This window comes from Varroa jacobsoni, unplaced genomic scaffold (assembly GCF_002532875.2).
Source record: "Varroa jacobsoni isolate VJ856 unplaced genomic scaffold, vjacob_1.0 contig03623, whole genome shotgun sequence".
Taxonomy (NCBI): Eukaryota; Metazoa; Arthropoda; class Arachnida; order Mesostigmata; family Varroidae; genus Varroa; species Varroa jacobsoni.
The window spans coordinates 1-15421 of record NW_019215055.1 but is presented as its reverse complement, the minus strand read 5'-3'; the positions used below and the strand labels follow the sequence as shown (position 1 = coordinate 15421).

At 39.1% G+C, this 15421-nt stretch overlaps 5 protein-coding genes across 6 annotated transcripts; 3 read left to right on the top strand and 2 right to left on the bottom strand.

Moving 5' to 3' along the window:
- Positions 1-197: 197 nt before the first annotated feature.
- LOC111272857 (charged multivesicular body protein 6) lies at positions 198-5980 on the top strand. Of its 2 annotated transcripts, XR_002687762.2 has the most exons (5): positions 198-359; positions 2970-3310; positions 3621-3844; positions 3998-4289; positions 5842-5980. XR_002687762.2 is itself a non-coding variant. In XM_022854504.2 (4 exons), exons 2-4 carry the CDS (start codon positions 3064-3066, stop codon positions 4193-4195), a joined length of 669 nt encoding a protein of 222 aa, XP_022710239.1. In that variant the 5' UTR covers positions 198-359; positions 2970-3063; the 3' UTR covers positions 4196-4577. The 2 variants fall into 2 exon arrangements, 1 of the variants encoding a protein (XP_022710239.1); XM_022854504.2 differs by lacking the exon at positions 5842-5980 and having other exon boundaries at positions 3998-4577.
- LOC111272855 (dimethyladenosine transferase 2, mitochondrial-like) lies at positions 358-2636 on the top strand. Its single transcript, XM_022854501.2, has 2 exons — positions 358-1027; positions 1494-2636. Exons 1-2 carry the CDS (start codon positions 567-569, stop codon positions 2410-2412), a joined length of 1380 nt encoding a protein of 459 aa, XP_022710236.1. The 5' UTR covers positions 358-566; the 3' UTR covers positions 2413-2636.
- On the bottom strand, positions 4568-13997 carry LOC111272858 (guided entry of tail-anchored proteins factor 1). Its single transcript, XM_022854505.2, has 3 exons — positions 13500-13997; positions 6851-7083; positions 4568-6132 (listed from the first exon to the last, which is right to left on the bottom strand). The coding sequence occupies exons 1-3, from the start codon at positions 13602-13604 to the stop codon at positions 5874-5876; spliced, it is 597 nt and encodes a 198-aa protein (XP_022710240.1). The 5' UTR covers positions 13605-13997; the 3' UTR covers positions 4568-5873.
- On the top strand, positions 7651-10131 carry SmE (Small ribonucleoprotein particle protein SmE). Its single transcript, XM_022854506.2, has 2 exons — positions 7651-7941; positions 8627-10131. Exons 1-2 carry the CDS (start codon positions 7803-7805, stop codon positions 8761-8763), a joined length of 276 nt encoding a protein of 91 aa, XP_022710241.1. The 5' UTR covers positions 7651-7802; the 3' UTR covers positions 8764-10131.
- Positions 9977-12956, bottom strand: LOC111272856 (XK-related protein 6-like). The gene has a single exon (XM_022854503.2). The coding sequence runs from the start codon at positions 12062-12064 to the stop codon at positions 10892-10894; it is 1173 nt and encodes a 390-aa protein (XP_022710238.1). The 5' UTR covers positions 12065-12956; the 3' UTR covers positions 9977-10891.
- Positions 13998-15421: the final 1424 nt, after the last annotated feature.

Below are 15421 nucleotides of genomic sequence, written 5' to 3'. Positions count from 1 at the left end.
GAGGGGGCATATACGAGCTCGAATAATTTAAATAAAATTTTAAACTAATTTCGCGTCAATTTTCACTGAAATAGCTTAGTTGTCTTAAATGTGATTTCAACCATATCTTTGTGACTTGCCGCAGGTCCGCAGGTGTCTAACCTCTTTATAATTAGAGAGCTAACAATGCGTTCATGCCTTTGATTGTCTGCGACTGCTGTTGGCGGGGTATGACGTGACTCGATGGTGCGCCTTAATAATACAGGCTCAGCTGCTTAATTAAGTTGGTGGCCTCTTTGCCCAACGGCTCAAAGGATTTAAAAACTTGTTGGTGTCATGTAGAATACATTGTATTTCGTCAGCAGCGTACATTGTACTAAGTGAGTAGCGGGCCTTCAAACTTATAGTATATCTGTTGTGATCAATTACGGTGTTATTTCTTTGAGGAACAACTTCATACGCACTCGCTGAATAGAGCTATTATTTGAGAGATCATATGATGACGCCAGCGTTAGTTGAAAGGAACATAAACATTTCGGTACATTTTCGATGGAATAGAAAAGCGCTTATGAGGCTGACCTGCGCACATGTTCTCCTTTCTCAACTATAATTGTCGTCTATTAATACAGCGTATATTTCACTACGAGGCAGATTTTTACATATGCTTATATTCGGATCCGTACTGGAAATCTTTGCCAATGGCTACTGCTGCTGCAAGTCTGTTACGTATTTCACCACTGAGTGCAAAGGAATGCCCGAGATTCTTGTTCCTACAGTCTAAACGTATTTTAGCCACCACTCCGCTTATGCCGGTACGCGATGAACCGAAGTTCATCGTCAACCCTGCCGCAAAAGAACCGAAAGAAAAGAAAACGACAATTAAAAGGAAAACTCGAAGAACACCTCTGGAAAGCGAAATGAGGGCGAGGCTTGGCGACAAATGGGTAAAGGAGCGTAGAGCCCAGTTTGACAAATCGTGTTTTCTAGCTAATACTGAAATAGCTGAGTTGGTGGCAAGTTATCTACAAGAAGACATAAAGGAGAACAGGTACGTAGAAAAGAAAAACACTTTCCAATCTGCCAGAAATGCATTGAACGTTTCAATTTCCAGTTTAGATAGATAGCATAAAATGAAGGAAATATAAAAAGAAATCGAGAACGTGCTGTCGTCACAAAAGAGATCGAATCCTCTTGTGATAATTGTCATTGCACAACCCTACTCGTGCCCGCATTATCGTTTCTTTGCTGTTATTATATTCGTGCACTGCGAAATTACTGGCAAGTAGTGAGTTAAGAATTTTTGCTGAGGATAAAAAGCGTTTCCCAAAATGTTTGTCTAAAACAATATCTTTATATCATTTGTTCGTACCATCATCCGAGTATAAGATATTGCCATACCCGCATATGGTGTGCAATAAAAATAATAATGGCATCATTCTTATTACAATCGTATTTATTATTTCAAATGGCAACCAACTAATAGATCTTCATGATGGCTACTTTATTCATTGCAGGTTTATTCTGGAAGCCAACCCTGGTTTCGGTTATTTAAGTCAGCGCCTACTTCAAATGGGCTGTCGTCATCTATATCTCTACGCCGCCCGAGACTCTATTTTTCTGCCGTCACTTCTGAAGCTCGCTGACACGCATCCAACAACTGTTCGACTAATCCATGAAAACATTCTCAAATTGAACACGATGCTTGTATGTGATTCAGTGACAGCCTCCAATCGAGAGAAAGCGTGTTTCAGTGGCCTACCGATTCAAACAGACTGGTCTCTACCTCCAAAGGCGACGCTGTTCGCTTCGCTTACCCGTACCACTGAAATGGGATTTCTTCGATCACTTCTCTATATGATCCCGTCCCGGACAGGCCTGTTTCAATTAGGACCGGTCGAACTTCTCGTGTTCATGAGCTCTCATGAGTACCAGATCATGAATGCGGGCAGAGCTCCGAACGAGTCCCGTTCTTTGCTGCGGACCTACCCCGTGCTCTATAGTTTGCTAACTGAAAACAAACTTCTTACAACTGTTGATTCATCGAATTTTCTTTCAATAAAAAGTACTAAGGCTCTTCGAGATGACGAGCTACATCTTGTACGCCTCCGGCCTAAAGTTGATTTATCGAACGTGATTACGCCACCTGACCGTTTCGAGGAGTTTGTTTTTTTTCTAAAGCAGGGCCTACTACGAGGAACCACAGTATCACAGTGTCTTGACATGTGGATTCCTCAAGCATACAGGCATGTCCTTGTCGAAAAGACAAAACCAGATTCGCTACTATACGACCTGTATTTTTGTGACAAACTGTCTAGTCTGTCACCAGAGCAGATTGTAGAATTATTTCGAATATTTCGTAGTCACGAGATGTTCGAACATAGTTCTTTTAAAATAGCTATGCAGAGTGACCGATACGTACCTAATGAAGTATGATGTGGACAAATAACAAATATTTCTTTTCGCAGTCATAGGATAATGGTCAGGCATAAAACAGTCCGCAGGAATGACTAAAGGAGTCACTTGAATGGAATAGGACGTCACTATGTGAAAAGCATAATTTAGAATCATGTGGTACCTCCACTCGCGCGGATAACCGCCGCGCTCTACGAGCGTTGTGTATGAGCCCTATAGCCCGAAATAAATTGTTTGTTATTTTATTACCCTGATTACTAAATAACCGCGGCCACGCAAATAACTTAAAAGTAATTACGTAGTACTTTTTTGAATGTTAAATAGCATACAATACTTCGGAAATTATGTTCTAATAAGTGAACAGCATCCGAAAATCGATGTGTACAGTAATTACTGTATTTCACGATCAAACACCGTGAGTGCTAGTCATGACCTTTCTATAGGTCTATGACTGATCGTTTCTAGAATATTTTATAACAATTGTAAATATTTCAATGTCGTTTCTATATTTAATTATAAGCTTCTCCATATACAACATTTGAGGACTCGATCTTTTACTGATTCTGCTTTAATAATAGGCACACTGTAATAAGCCGCTGCGGCAGTGGTGGGAGACTGTGGGCCGTGATATCTTAGGGTTTTGACTTTCTCAGCGCACCATATCGTTCCAAAATGGGAAATCTTCTGGGCCGGACGAAAAGTCCAAAGAAAGTCCCGTCCCGAGTAACCGAACAGGATCGAATCGTGCTACAGATGAAACAGCAACGTGATAAGCTGAAACAACACCAGAGACAGCTAGAGACTCGACTAGAAAAGGAACGACAGGTGGCCAGTCGGCTAGTCAAAGAGGGCAAAAAGGAGCGCGCATTGATAATACTTAAAAAGAAGAAGTATATGGAAAAAATTATTGAAAAAACAGGTAAGTATCACTAATCCAGCATGTAAATAAGCTCACATAAGAGAACTGGTTGTCATTTTTATTATACGAATTGTAGTATATTCGGTAAATAGTGATGTCGAGGAAAGGGTAATGTAGTAAAAACAGTTTGACTAAGCTGTACAATGAATCCCCCCTAAATATGAATGTATAGACATCGTTAGCTCTGCCCTAGTGGTTATGATCGTTGGACACAACACTAGATTATTTAAGTGAGCTGTATTAGAATGCAATCAACAGTGAAGCCAGGATTAATAAAAATGGCAATTGGTTGGCTGTTGATTCAATTCAGAAAACCACCTCGAGAAGATCGAGCGGCTAACTCGGGACGTCGAGTGGGCTCAGATTGAAGTGAACGTTGTCCGAAATCTAGAACAGGGCAACGAAGCCTTAAAAAGCTTAACTGCACTTATAAATCTTGATGATATTGAAAAAATGCTTGACGAAACCCGCGATGCGGCCGAGGTGCAAAGAGAAATCAGTGATCTCATCATTGGTGTGGCACCCGAAATCGAGGTAAGCGTTCGTCCCTTTAGCGCAAAATCAATTATGTACGAGCAGTAGCCCGTAAGAAAGTACTACCATAATCGAATATTTAACACAATCGATATTTTGCTACTTTTTGTAATCGCTAGCATTCATATGCTGATATATTCCTGTGCGCTTTAGGTGGATGATGACGCTCTTTTGTCTGAACTGGATGAACTGATTAAAGTTGAACAACCCGCTGTCGAACCAAATGAGCCGGAGAAGATTCTCAAATTGCCGGAGGTTCCCGCAGGCGACATCGAGCATGAGCCCTCGGAGATTATTCTTCAAAGAAACAAAAACAAATCACAAAAAGAGCTTGAAATGGTGCCTGCGTAGAACGAGATCCTCTGGCACTACTTTTCAAGCCATTACATTTTCTATAGCTTGTCATTTTATCGCGAAAACCCGAGATCTCAAGAAGGGCAGAGCGGTAAGAATAGAAAAGTGGAAACGTTTCAGTGATGATATGAACTGAATTACAGAATCTTAGGAAAAACAAAGCGTAATTTTAATCTCGATTGACTTATTTTCTTATTTTTAGGAACCACGGACGCAACAGACACATTCACATGCGTTCACACACGTGAACATACATAGGCTCAAAAAAGACAAAGAAAAATGTTTAGGGAATGCAAGTAAATCATTATGTAAATATGCATAATTATTAATAATTGACTATAATGAAGTGTTCAGAAACGGATGATAAAATATAATCATATAGCAATTTGTCTTTATTGAATTTCTGTGCCTTTCCGGTAGAAATAGTCTTCTTTTAGCATATATGTTGGTGTTTCACTCACTTATTTGCCTGTCGTATGTAGCGGCGCAGTTTACGTAGTTATTTGGGCATCTTAGCACGTGTCTTATCCCTAACAATCGTAGCCGCGGGCGACATATTGTTTCACGCGACTTTGACGCATTTCGTATTTTCTCTGATCCCATTAATTACCATTATGTTTTTTACTACAGTAACGTTTTTTCCCCGTATATTGGGTTTTTCTACAGCGCCATTTGCGTCATTGTTGTCTGCCCGCTGCAATATCTACAAATGGCATGATAATAGTAAAAGCAATAATAATAATCATGGTACATTAATGTATGCCGGTGTGCCTACATTTGTATATTGTGTGTATGTTGCAAGAAATTATGTATATTATCTATAGATTTTTAAATATATCCTCACGTATAAACTGCTTGGTGCATACTATAGTAGTATGTCACCTTTCACATATGTAGGTTTTTAACAGCATCCACCACCTCCTGCCACAGGAAAGGGCAGGTAGGGGAAGTTGCTCTTGAGCTAAATAGACACTCACGTCAAATGTTCGGTTCAACTACCAGTGTACAAAAGTATTTTACATGATACGACAGTATTTATGCATACGACAACCGAAGTCATTGGCTATAAACACCACATCGACATTTTCGTTTTTATGCTCGCAGTCAAAAACAGTTTTGTACGCTAGCGAGTTGACTTCGATCGCGCGGATATCGCATAGTGATAGTCTTTGAGCATTAGTATAGGCTTTGTGCCCTTTTCTTTCTCTCTACTTGAGAAACGCCTAATCTGTATGGGTGTGGTTTTGTCAAGACAAAAGAGTATCGGGTCAGCTTTAGGCATTAAATGTGCAGTTCATTTTCTGTCTGTTAGTGCTTTTTTGGCCACACTGCACACACCACAGTCACCAAGCTGCTACTTAAACATCGATTCAACTAACTGGCTTCTACGTAATACCTCTATCAGTTTTTATTCGTCTATTCGTCTATTTTTTATGAAATTATATTTATACCTATATTATGTTTGATGTAGACAGAGATCATATCGCTTCAAGCTTATAGCACTGATAAACAATTATGCGTGGGCCTATTGTCTCGTTCCAGCTGGCGTGGACAGACAAATTCCCTCAGATTTTCTTCTTTGAGGTGCACTGCTTGATGTATGACGATGACTGAAATTACTTTGTTGCATGAGTTCCTTTCAGGCAATAAACTCATTCAAACTGTAGCGCGTACATTATGACGAAATAGCTGCTTTATATCCTGTCGAGCTGCTAGGACCATTCCCTTTATGAATGTGAAACGAATCATCGGTATTTGCGCCTGTGGTCTTCATTGAAATTGGTGTTGCTGCGGTAAAATAGCTGATAACGAGGCGTCCAACTGAGGCGGAGATGACTAACCAAGGAATAAGGCCTAAGCCGGCATCGCTTTGTATCGCTAATTTACCAAAAGGGTCCAGCCACGAAAGCGGGACCTTGAGTAGGGGCACACTCCTATAAAAAAAAAAAAGAAGTAGAAAAGGCACGCATAACAATTTATACAATCGAATCATAGATTGTAGCTTGAGCCATTTTTCAGTTCACAACGTGTGTAAGGAAAACGAAAAATATTAAGGAAATTTAAGGAATCAATTGATTATGCTAATATCTGTATTCATATTGTTTTAATACATGTGCTTTCTTCTTAAAAACTTTTGAAGCTTTAGCTATTCAAGTAGACAAGGTACCGTCTAGGAAGTTTCGAATAGTTAACACCACGACTTGACGTTTGGTTGCGCGGCGACGAGGCCCAACGTGCGCACCTTATAGCTTTGTGCAGTAACATTTCAAAGACTTTGGAGCCGGAAAGCTAAGGAGCGCTTAAGATTGAAGGCCGGCTAGGAAAAAAACCTTACTTCAGAATTGGTGTTCATCACCCGTAGCATATAAATAATATCATTTAAGGAAAAGATCAACGCAACTCCAGCGGTGTGCCTACAAACATTGAGATTGTACTAAGCATAATATAGTCATAAAGTTACAATTGGTTTAGAGCGACTTTTGAATAGTGTATATATTTGACTGATGGTATCAGATGGTATGTTTATAGCCATGAGTACATGCATTTTAAATAGAGCCAGACGTGTAGGTAGAAATGTCGAAATCAAGCTAATCAGGAATCAGTGATCTAACAAATACTCTTTAAAACCATTCTATGAGGTGTATTGCATACCTGTAAAACCAGATGAGGTAAAAGTTTATACACGAGATAAATCCGTACAGGATAGCCGTTGCTGTCAATCGTACTTTGTAAATGTAGTTACTGTTGCTCATATTAATTTCACCAAGCTGTTCCCGTATCTTGTCAATGCGTCGGTTTAACTTTGCATATCGAGCAAAGGCGTCAACGGCGTTCACTGTCGATCGCTCTTTGACTAATTCGCGAAGTTGCTTTTTCAGCTCTTTCTGTAAAATACCAAACAAATGCTAAATTAAAAGTTTATTTTGTTTGATACGGGCCCGCGGTTGTAATAGTTACTATCTTTTCATAAATAGAGTCCTATATGCACGTTGGCAACTCCCCATAGATAGACTCTTATGTACATGTCGGCAACTGATTCGAATATGCGGCAATAAATAAACTAAGCAGTGTTATGTTCACTTAATGAATCGCAACGAAAGAAGTGCGAAAAACTGGAGTTCTATATTACTGTGACTTATTTGAAGTTCTCGTTCGACATTAAGTAAGTTGAATTTCAAAAATCTTTCTTAATTTTTAAATAGAAGGTTATCACTAGATAGCATGAAACTGATGATGAAAGATTATCAACGTTACTATTTTAATAAAAGGAAATATTTCCTATCATTGTTATTTGCTATAATAGTAATGTCCAGAAGTGTTATTTATCATTTCTTTCCACTGAACTTATCATGATTTATTCAAGGTCTAGCAGGTCCATTTTAGGCGACACGCCAGGGCCCTTACATATTCAAAGTTGGCGCGCCCACACACCTCCTCCTTATAGTTTGTTTCCCTCATCTGCCATACTCCATCAAGGAAGCGCGTTAACAATACACGCTGCCAGTTTTTGTGGCTGATTTCGTTCGTGGAAAAATCTTTGTGCATTCTCTTTCTCGTTACCTTAATCGTATTTGATATTTTTTTGTGACTGCACGAAGCGAGAATGTATAAGTCAGGAGCAAAAGTTCAGAAGGTGATGGTACAACCCATCAATCTAATCTTTCGGTACCTGCAGAATCGGGCGAAAATTCAGGTGTGGTTGTTTGAGAACATTAGCCTGCGCATTGAAGGCCATATTATTGGTAAGTTTTTTATTCGTGAGGGTTATCAATTTTACCATAAAGTATTTCTGGGACGGTAAAACGAACCCCGTTTTGGCAGTTTGTAATAAATATTACGCTTAAGCTTGTTGACAATGTTAAGATTATTATCGATTGTTGAAATGTTTGTTGTAGTTGTGTATTTTAGCTTTGTGGCGATTTATCGTACGTTTATCTAGCTTGTGCTCAAAACCTGCTGGTTGCAGCAGTTAAAATTACTGCTTTAGACGTTTTTTGTAAATTTCCAAGTTAAGTAAGTTTTCTAACTTGACTGTCTCTAATTTGCGTAGTAAACAGTATTCATCGATAAAATAAATAATGCAAATATGCGCTTATTGTGAACACAATAGTTCCGTAAAGTTAGTAGCTCATTGCAGTTATAACCTGCACTACATATATATATATATATATTTTTTTTTTTTCATCAAATTGATGAATGGTTTATTAAATGTTTATTCTATCTATGCCGATGCAAGTTATATATAGATAGATTAGCATGTAATGAACCACTCATTAACTTGATGAAAATATTCATTGATTGGTTTTCTAGTCGGTAGTCTACCAACACATTGCGATAAACGACTGATATGACAGTTTTCAAAGACTCAGCTTCTTGCTAGGATATTTTAGAATAGCTTCGTGTAACATCTAAACTTCGATTCCTCAGGTTTCGATGAATATATGAATCTGGTGTTGGACGATGCGGAGGAGGTGTATGTCAAAACTGGCAATCGCAAACCCGTCGGTCGGATTCTACTCAAGGGCGAAAATATCACCTTACTCATGAAGGCGCATAGCAATTAAGAACTGCTTAGATGTCAGGCTAAGATCTTGGTAACGGACAAGACGGAAATCCGCGAGGCGGATGATTTTCTGTTATAATGTGGGATGAATTAACTATCATAATTCTCATACACATTGACAGACCGGCGACTATGGCGTGTACATACATACATATGATAGTTGAATGAAAAAAAATGTCACTTTCATCAATATTTCTGTTGTACATACTTGCCGTTGGCAGACAACGCAATGTCCTGAGTAAAAACGTTTCAGCGGTCATATATTAAATAAATGAAAACTAAGAAAAAATATCTAAAACGATTTGCAAATGCCCCTGAGACATCAATCTTTAAGGCTTTAATCGTTTTCGAAACTAATAATGTAAATCCTGCTTGTTCCGCATCATTTTCATTATTTTAATTTTAGATATTAGCAGAAGCTAGAGTAAAATTAAAACAGATCAATAATCGAGAAACCGAAAACTGAATTATCCACACGAAATGTTTCAGCTAGAATGTATACCCGAAAGTTCAAGTTCATTGTCAATGTAGGGTTCAGGAAGACACTGTATTCTAGAACTGGATGCTACATAGAAAATGTTTCGTGGGATCTCCTTGTTAATTGTGGACATAAATGTGTTTTCGATTAGACGTTATATGTGGCCAAGTGCAATGTGCACTTCATTAAAGTTACTTTAGGTTTATTCAATAAGTCACATTTATGTTTATTTAACACTACCAATCTTAGTTGTGACATATTTTTTGGTTCAGAAAAGCACTCTTCTGGGGTAAAATTTAAAAAAAGACTTGTATATGCACCCAATCCGTTAGGTGGGACGAAAAAATAAAATTTTTCTAGTTTTTTTAATGCACGTGAATATAAAATAAAACGAATGACAGGAGCCGTTAGTTAGGCTTAATGTGAAATGTGTGTTGAATATGAAAGTAGAGATTTCTGGGTTTCGCGATTAGATTATTCTGATTTAATCCTGGAATTTTTTTGACACAGCAACGTCAACGATGCAAGCGTTCTTACAACGATGTACCAAACGAATGATGTTTTACATATAAAAGTTGAATTAGAAAAGCCATATTTGAACGTTTAAAGCGATGTTTTTATGACAGCTTATGTTACACTTATTTGTTATTTTGCGAATTGCTTCACACCATCGACACATAAACGTGTATAATAGGCAGTTAAATATAAGTCAGGATCGCAAAAAGAAAATAGCTGCTTATTTTTTGGTTTAAAATGATCAAGACAATAAATTACGATGATTTATTTTTTATAATTGTATATATATATAGATTCACGTGTATAAAAGTATATTAATGTTTATATACATACATAGTTCATATATTACAAATAAAGCTTGACACTTCCTATTAACACGACATCCCTTATCGACAGTACCACGACAAGCTTCTTATTATTTACTATATATGAAGCCGGCTGAATGTAAGAGACAATCTAGGGCAGTAAAAATAGGCTTACATTTGCAGATGTTAAGAATAAAATATAATATAAAAAAATTGAGATTTATAGTTGTAGGAACAATAATAATATACATCTGCAATTTTCATTCGCTCCGTGTTCTTACTCAGAGAACCGTTTGTAAAATAATCGCGTATAAATCACTTGGATGTAGAGCGACAGGTTTAAGGTCGATGCATAAATTATACAACTTGATGTCATGTTGTTAAATAAATGCCCCCAAAACAATGCTCTTTCAAAAATGTTTCGACATAAGCAAGCCTCGCGTCGGTAATCGTCGCCGTCTAATTTCTATTGAATCATATGGTATGATTCTATCATTGAAGACAGTTTTTATGCATGTACATCCAAGGCTCCAACAGCTTACTAATTACGCCTTAAGACAATTTTACCTCCTTGGCTGTCTATTAGAATATCAGGTTTGTAGCGAACAGCATCTCTTAGGTGGCAAATAAAAATTCAACATTTTGTCAGTCGACACTTGTCGAACGCTTTCAAATAGCTTCACTGCATACGCATTTGAAAGATCAATGATATAAGTAGTCTATGTATTATTACATTACATGATCGACGATCCGATTGCACATCTATAACAATGTGATTATAACGCTAACATGAGCATAGGAACACATCTAATTGTCGTGTGTAGGCATTTTTACGAATGAGGAACTGTCGGGGCTTCTATGAAATGAACCCCGTCACTCATGCTCGTTGGGTGACATTTGCAATAATAAGAAACAAGCAGCATTAAGCCAAGCGGGTACAAGCAAATAGCCGCTACGACACAGTAAACGTTCAGGTGAATTGCGTAAAGTCCGTACAATGCTAAAAGTACGCCACAATCGACCACTGCTGCAACGTGATGGACGATTTGTCGACGGCCAGTTTGACCGTCACAGAGGTCAAGATACGTGAAAAGATAAATCACGGATAAAATTATGCGTAAAATGACGTTCTCCGCAACCGATGCTACATGTCGGAACTGGAACAACGAAAGCCAGGTAGCGTTAAAGAGTAGTCGGGTTAGGATCGCTACGACCGTCACTTCCACAGGCGCAACCGAAATGAACAAGGCCAAAACGATGAGACGGCTGGCCACAAGACTCATCTGTGAGCATAATAGTGTAATCGTTCCTGCGAATGAAAGACGTTTTGCATTTTGCGCTATTCGAAGACTGCGTTTATAACAAACGACGGCATAGGACAACGAAAACAAGCTAAAAATCATCGGTATAACAAGTTGAGGCCAGTAGTGTGATGGTTCATCTTTGACTTCATTGTAGAATATTAGTACAAGTACGGCTTGTAGCAGCAGTTGGGGTGCGGCTTCTAGAAATGCCTCAATAAGACGTAGATACGATGCATCATAATCTTCCCATAGCATCTGATAATAGTACATTTGGCGTTCGGGCCGAGATCGGCATTCTTGCTGGGACTTTAAAGCGAACTGTAATGAACTAATATAGTGAGGCACAAGAACTAATGGCAGGACATGGAAGACTACAAGCCATTTGCAAGACCACTGGCTTTTAACACGGTTCTCTCGATCCTGCATAATCAGAAGCAAGGATGCACACGTCGATATCCAGCCCGGCACCACGATGAACGCTATCGTAAGCCACATTGTGAGCATCATTCCATGTGCTGCATGCACATACGCGACGTAACAATCTGATATAACATCGCCAATGACCGAAATGACGGCCAGTATCATAAACATCGCGTCCCACGGCGAATAGAGTAACGGGCCTCGCCACGCAGGTTTGTCACCAGAGTCCACTTCCGACTGTGCGGGTTTAAGACGAAGGCCATACCACTCAACATCCATGATAATGATGACAATGGCTATGGTGCTATTAAGTTTTTCTAAGCCGGCATAGTTTTGAGTTACACGTTTTTTCTGTTACTTCTTTCTCCGTGTCTCGATCGTGTAGATTTTAGCCTGCTGTACTCTTTTGCATCGTTGCTAACCGCTGACTACTGCTACTGAACATCACATCAGGATGTTTAGTTAACTGCGTTTGCGCTCTCCAAAGCAATACATCTAAATAATAGCGGGTAGCCTTTGCTGAGATTTGACACAACAATACCGTTTCATAAACAAATTATTTTTCAATGATCGTTGTTAGCGGCGTAGATACGCGATCTGATTAAGCCATTTTTAAGCGGCACCAATAGTAATAACGATTACAGCCAACGATGTTGGAAAATATTGGACATTACACGCTTCTTCCTACCGTATCTCTGAGACAAGCACACAACAGAAAACTACTGCATTGGTTAGGTGGGCTGTCTAGCGGTGGGGAAAGAGACAGCGGCTATCATGATACAAGCACCATGGCTACTATTATTTCGACTGCCTCCTCGACTCCTCTTGTCTGAATCTACTATCTTGCTGTTGTGTCCATCGCCCATCGTCCATGTTCGACGCATGATGACCCACAATGTGTTCAATGCGGCTGGCGGCCGGGCGAGCACCTACTGACTGCATGGCTCGGTCGCAACCGTGAAGCCCTGTATGCCTCATGAGAGAGCAGTTCAACACAGAGGACGAAGACCGATTCCGAGCGCAGCAGCCGAAGTAGCCCAAGCAGACAGCGCCGGAAGACGATAACACAATGTCTTAAGTGGGGGGTGCAGCCAGAGTCTCTTTCGTGCGTAGTGGATTAGTTTCTGACATTTAGCTGTCCCATCTGATCTCTGGAAGAGCCACGCTGTTTGTTCCTGACAGGCACATAATGTACCAGACCAAAAAGGTCAATATATAAAAAATAACAAACGCTTATTATATATTATTGAGAATAAATTATTCACAAAAGCAAACAAATAACAAAAAGGCTAGGATATCCCCTGAGGCTATGGGGAATGACCGTATGAAATTATTAATGAACCCTAAAACTACCTAGTCTTGGTAGTCGGATTGTACCTGGTACAAATTTTTTGAATCAGAGTGATAGATACAACCACTGAAAATGAATTACGTATATAATAACTGCGATTTTATAGGTGAACTTGATAAGGACAAAGGAAACTGATAAAGAGGAGTAAAAGATTAGGCTAATCGTTCATATAATAATTATTATACCTCATTAAAGCGTTACTCAAAGTTCGTTCACATTTTGCTATTAAACAATTATTAGCAGTTTGCCGATAATAATGCCTGCATTCATGATAACTGCTTAAGTATACACTCACTATGGTTTCGCCTTTGAGATATGTGTTTATTGTTAAAATTCTGTCAAACTGTTGTTTTCACCACCTACCTCTTGATCGCTTTCGTGAAAGAGCTTCTGCACAACCCATTGTGACAAAGAGGGCACAAATGCGTAGAACAGACCGCAAAGTGTCACGAACCAAAAGTACAGCATAGTGATTTGAGAATCGACGTGCACTCTTCTTCTATCGCTACCAGAACAATTAACTCTACGACACGCCGTTATTCGCAAGCGCCGCGCAATAAGGCAATATATTTAAAAAAAAAAAAAAAAAAAAAAAAGGTTTTCTGTATACGCGCAAATCACGGAAGGTAAAAGGTCACGCTGGTAACCGCTGTTTTGCTGGCTTTCTTCTACCAGCGATTCGGATAGAGAAGGCAGTTGGGATTCTATATGAATCCAAAGAAGGCTGATTTTCAATTTGTATCCTAATGTCGCACGAGGGAAGCTGCGCCTTCGTCGGTGCTTTCTCTGTTGGCAGACGTCTTCGTTCCAGAGGTAATCACCTCCACGCAATACAAAATCAACTAGGTCGCGCCGTAGCTGACTCACCTCGCTATGCCACCGACTGAATGTGTTGAGCTGAACTGCTGATAGGGTAACACCACGGTATTATTGTTGTTGTTATTATTGCTGTTGTTACTGTTATGATGGTCTTTTCTCTGAGAGGCGGTTTCGTGTGCTCCAGCAGTAGCTACTACACTATCATCAAACAAAAATAGAGCGCTTGCTCTTTACACACAGATGATTCGCTACAGGTAGGCGGCCAGCATTAACACAGTATTTAAAGAGTGACGACATCGGCAGCGGCCGCAGACACGAGAGGGCAAATTGAACAATTATGATGTGAGTTAGAAGCAACGAAAAGGAAATGTTGTCGTCTGTGTCAGCTGGGTGCGATGGAGCGATGGCGCGAATTTCAAAAGGCACAAAGATACAGAGCTGATATGACTGCGCACTGTTGAAATTTGAGTATCTCCTATAAAGCCTGTAAAGCTATAAATCTGAACACTGTGGTGTATTATTGTATGAGCTGTCATTATGCTATACAGCTGCCATTACGGCTAAAGGGAGGACCGCACGTGACTGCAGTTCAGTTAGTACACTATGGAGAAGCACTAAGAATATATTGGAGTACACTGCGTAGAATTATGATATTTATGGTTCCTTTATCTGGATTTTATTAGTTACTTGTATGTTATGTAGTTATAAAGTACACATGATGGTAATACGTCATCTGTGGACAATCGTTCTGTTCGGCAATATGTGTAATCGTAAGTTTTTTTGAGCAACAGGAAAAGCTTGAATACTATATCCAAAGATGTATATAAGTTCAATTGGCTTCAATAATCGAGATTTTCAATTTTTTAAAAGGTACCAGCATGTAAGTGGCGTCCTTTATTACCCGTGGAAGCTTTTAGGTACTCTCACATGTTTAATGTGAGATAAAAATATATATAAGGGTATATATATATATATAATAAGAAAATATATAGGGATATAATGAAGTGCTTTCATTTAACAACGGTCTCAACAAGATTTCGGTGCTTAGTTCGCTTTTTATCATCCGGGGCCAGACATATCATCACACGTCTTTACATCTGACAGTTTAAACTATTTACGCCATCAATTAATTGTAAAATATATAATTGTCAGGTGCATATGTGCACGAAGTATCAGCTTATCAATGTCAGACAATATACATTACCGATACTACTGATGATAATAAGAAACCACAGTTGTAACAAACTCCAAACCAGCGTTTACCAGCGTGTTTTAGTCATGCTACAGGTAGCATTCTAAGTACTTTTCATATCCTTACAAGTGCTTGGAAAACTTTGAATCATTTTTGCGCTAATTAAATTCCCATTAATTCTAGTATTGTTGCATCGTACACACTTCTAAAACTTCGCAGTTTGCTCATGTGATGCACTTAACCACGAACTGCCTTGTGACAGATAACAGAATAT

Coding starts and splice junctions, on each gene's coding strand:
- SmE (XM_022854506.2), top strand. CDS start 7,803: ATGTATAAGTCAGGAGCAAAAGTTCAGAAGGTGATGGTACAACCCATC. Junction 7,942..8,626: donor CATTGAAGGCCATATTATTG/GTAAGTTTTTTA, acceptor TCGATTCCTCAG/GTTTCGATGAATATATGAAT.
- LOC111272856 (XM_022854503.2), bottom strand. CDS start 12,064: ATGGATGTTGAGTGGTATGGCCTTCGTCTTAAACCCGCACAGTCGGAA.
- LOC111272857 (XM_022854504.2), top strand. CDS start 3,064: ATGGGAAATCTTCTGGGCCGGACGAAAAGTCCAAAGAAAGTCCCGTCC. Junction 3,311..3,620: donor AAAAATTATTGAAAAAACAG/GTAAGTATCACT, acceptor GATTCAATTCAG/AAAACCACCTCGAGAAGATC. Junction 3,845..3,997: donor GTGTGGCACCCGAAATCGAG/GTAAGCGTTCGT, acceptor TGTGCGCTTTAG/GTGGATGATGACGCTCTTTT.
- LOC111272858 (XM_022854505.2), bottom strand. CDS start 13,604: ATGCTGTACTTTTGGTTCGTGACACTTTGCGGTCTGTTCTACGCATTT. Junction 7,084..13,499: donor TTCACGAAAGCGATCAAGAG/GTAGGTGGTGAA, acceptor GGTATTTTACAG/AAAGAGCTGAAAAAGCAACT. Junction 6,133..6,850: donor TACCTCATCTGGTTTTACAG/GTATGCAATACA, acceptor TTTTTTTTATAG/GAGTGTGCCCCTACTCAAGG.
- LOC111272855 (XM_022854501.2), top strand. CDS start 567: ATGTTCTCCTTTCTCAACTATAATTGTCGTCTATTAATACAGCGTATA. Junction 1,028..1,493: donor GAAGACATAAAGGAGAACAG/GTACGTAGAAAA, acceptor TATTCATTGCAG/GTTTATTCTGGAAGCCAACC.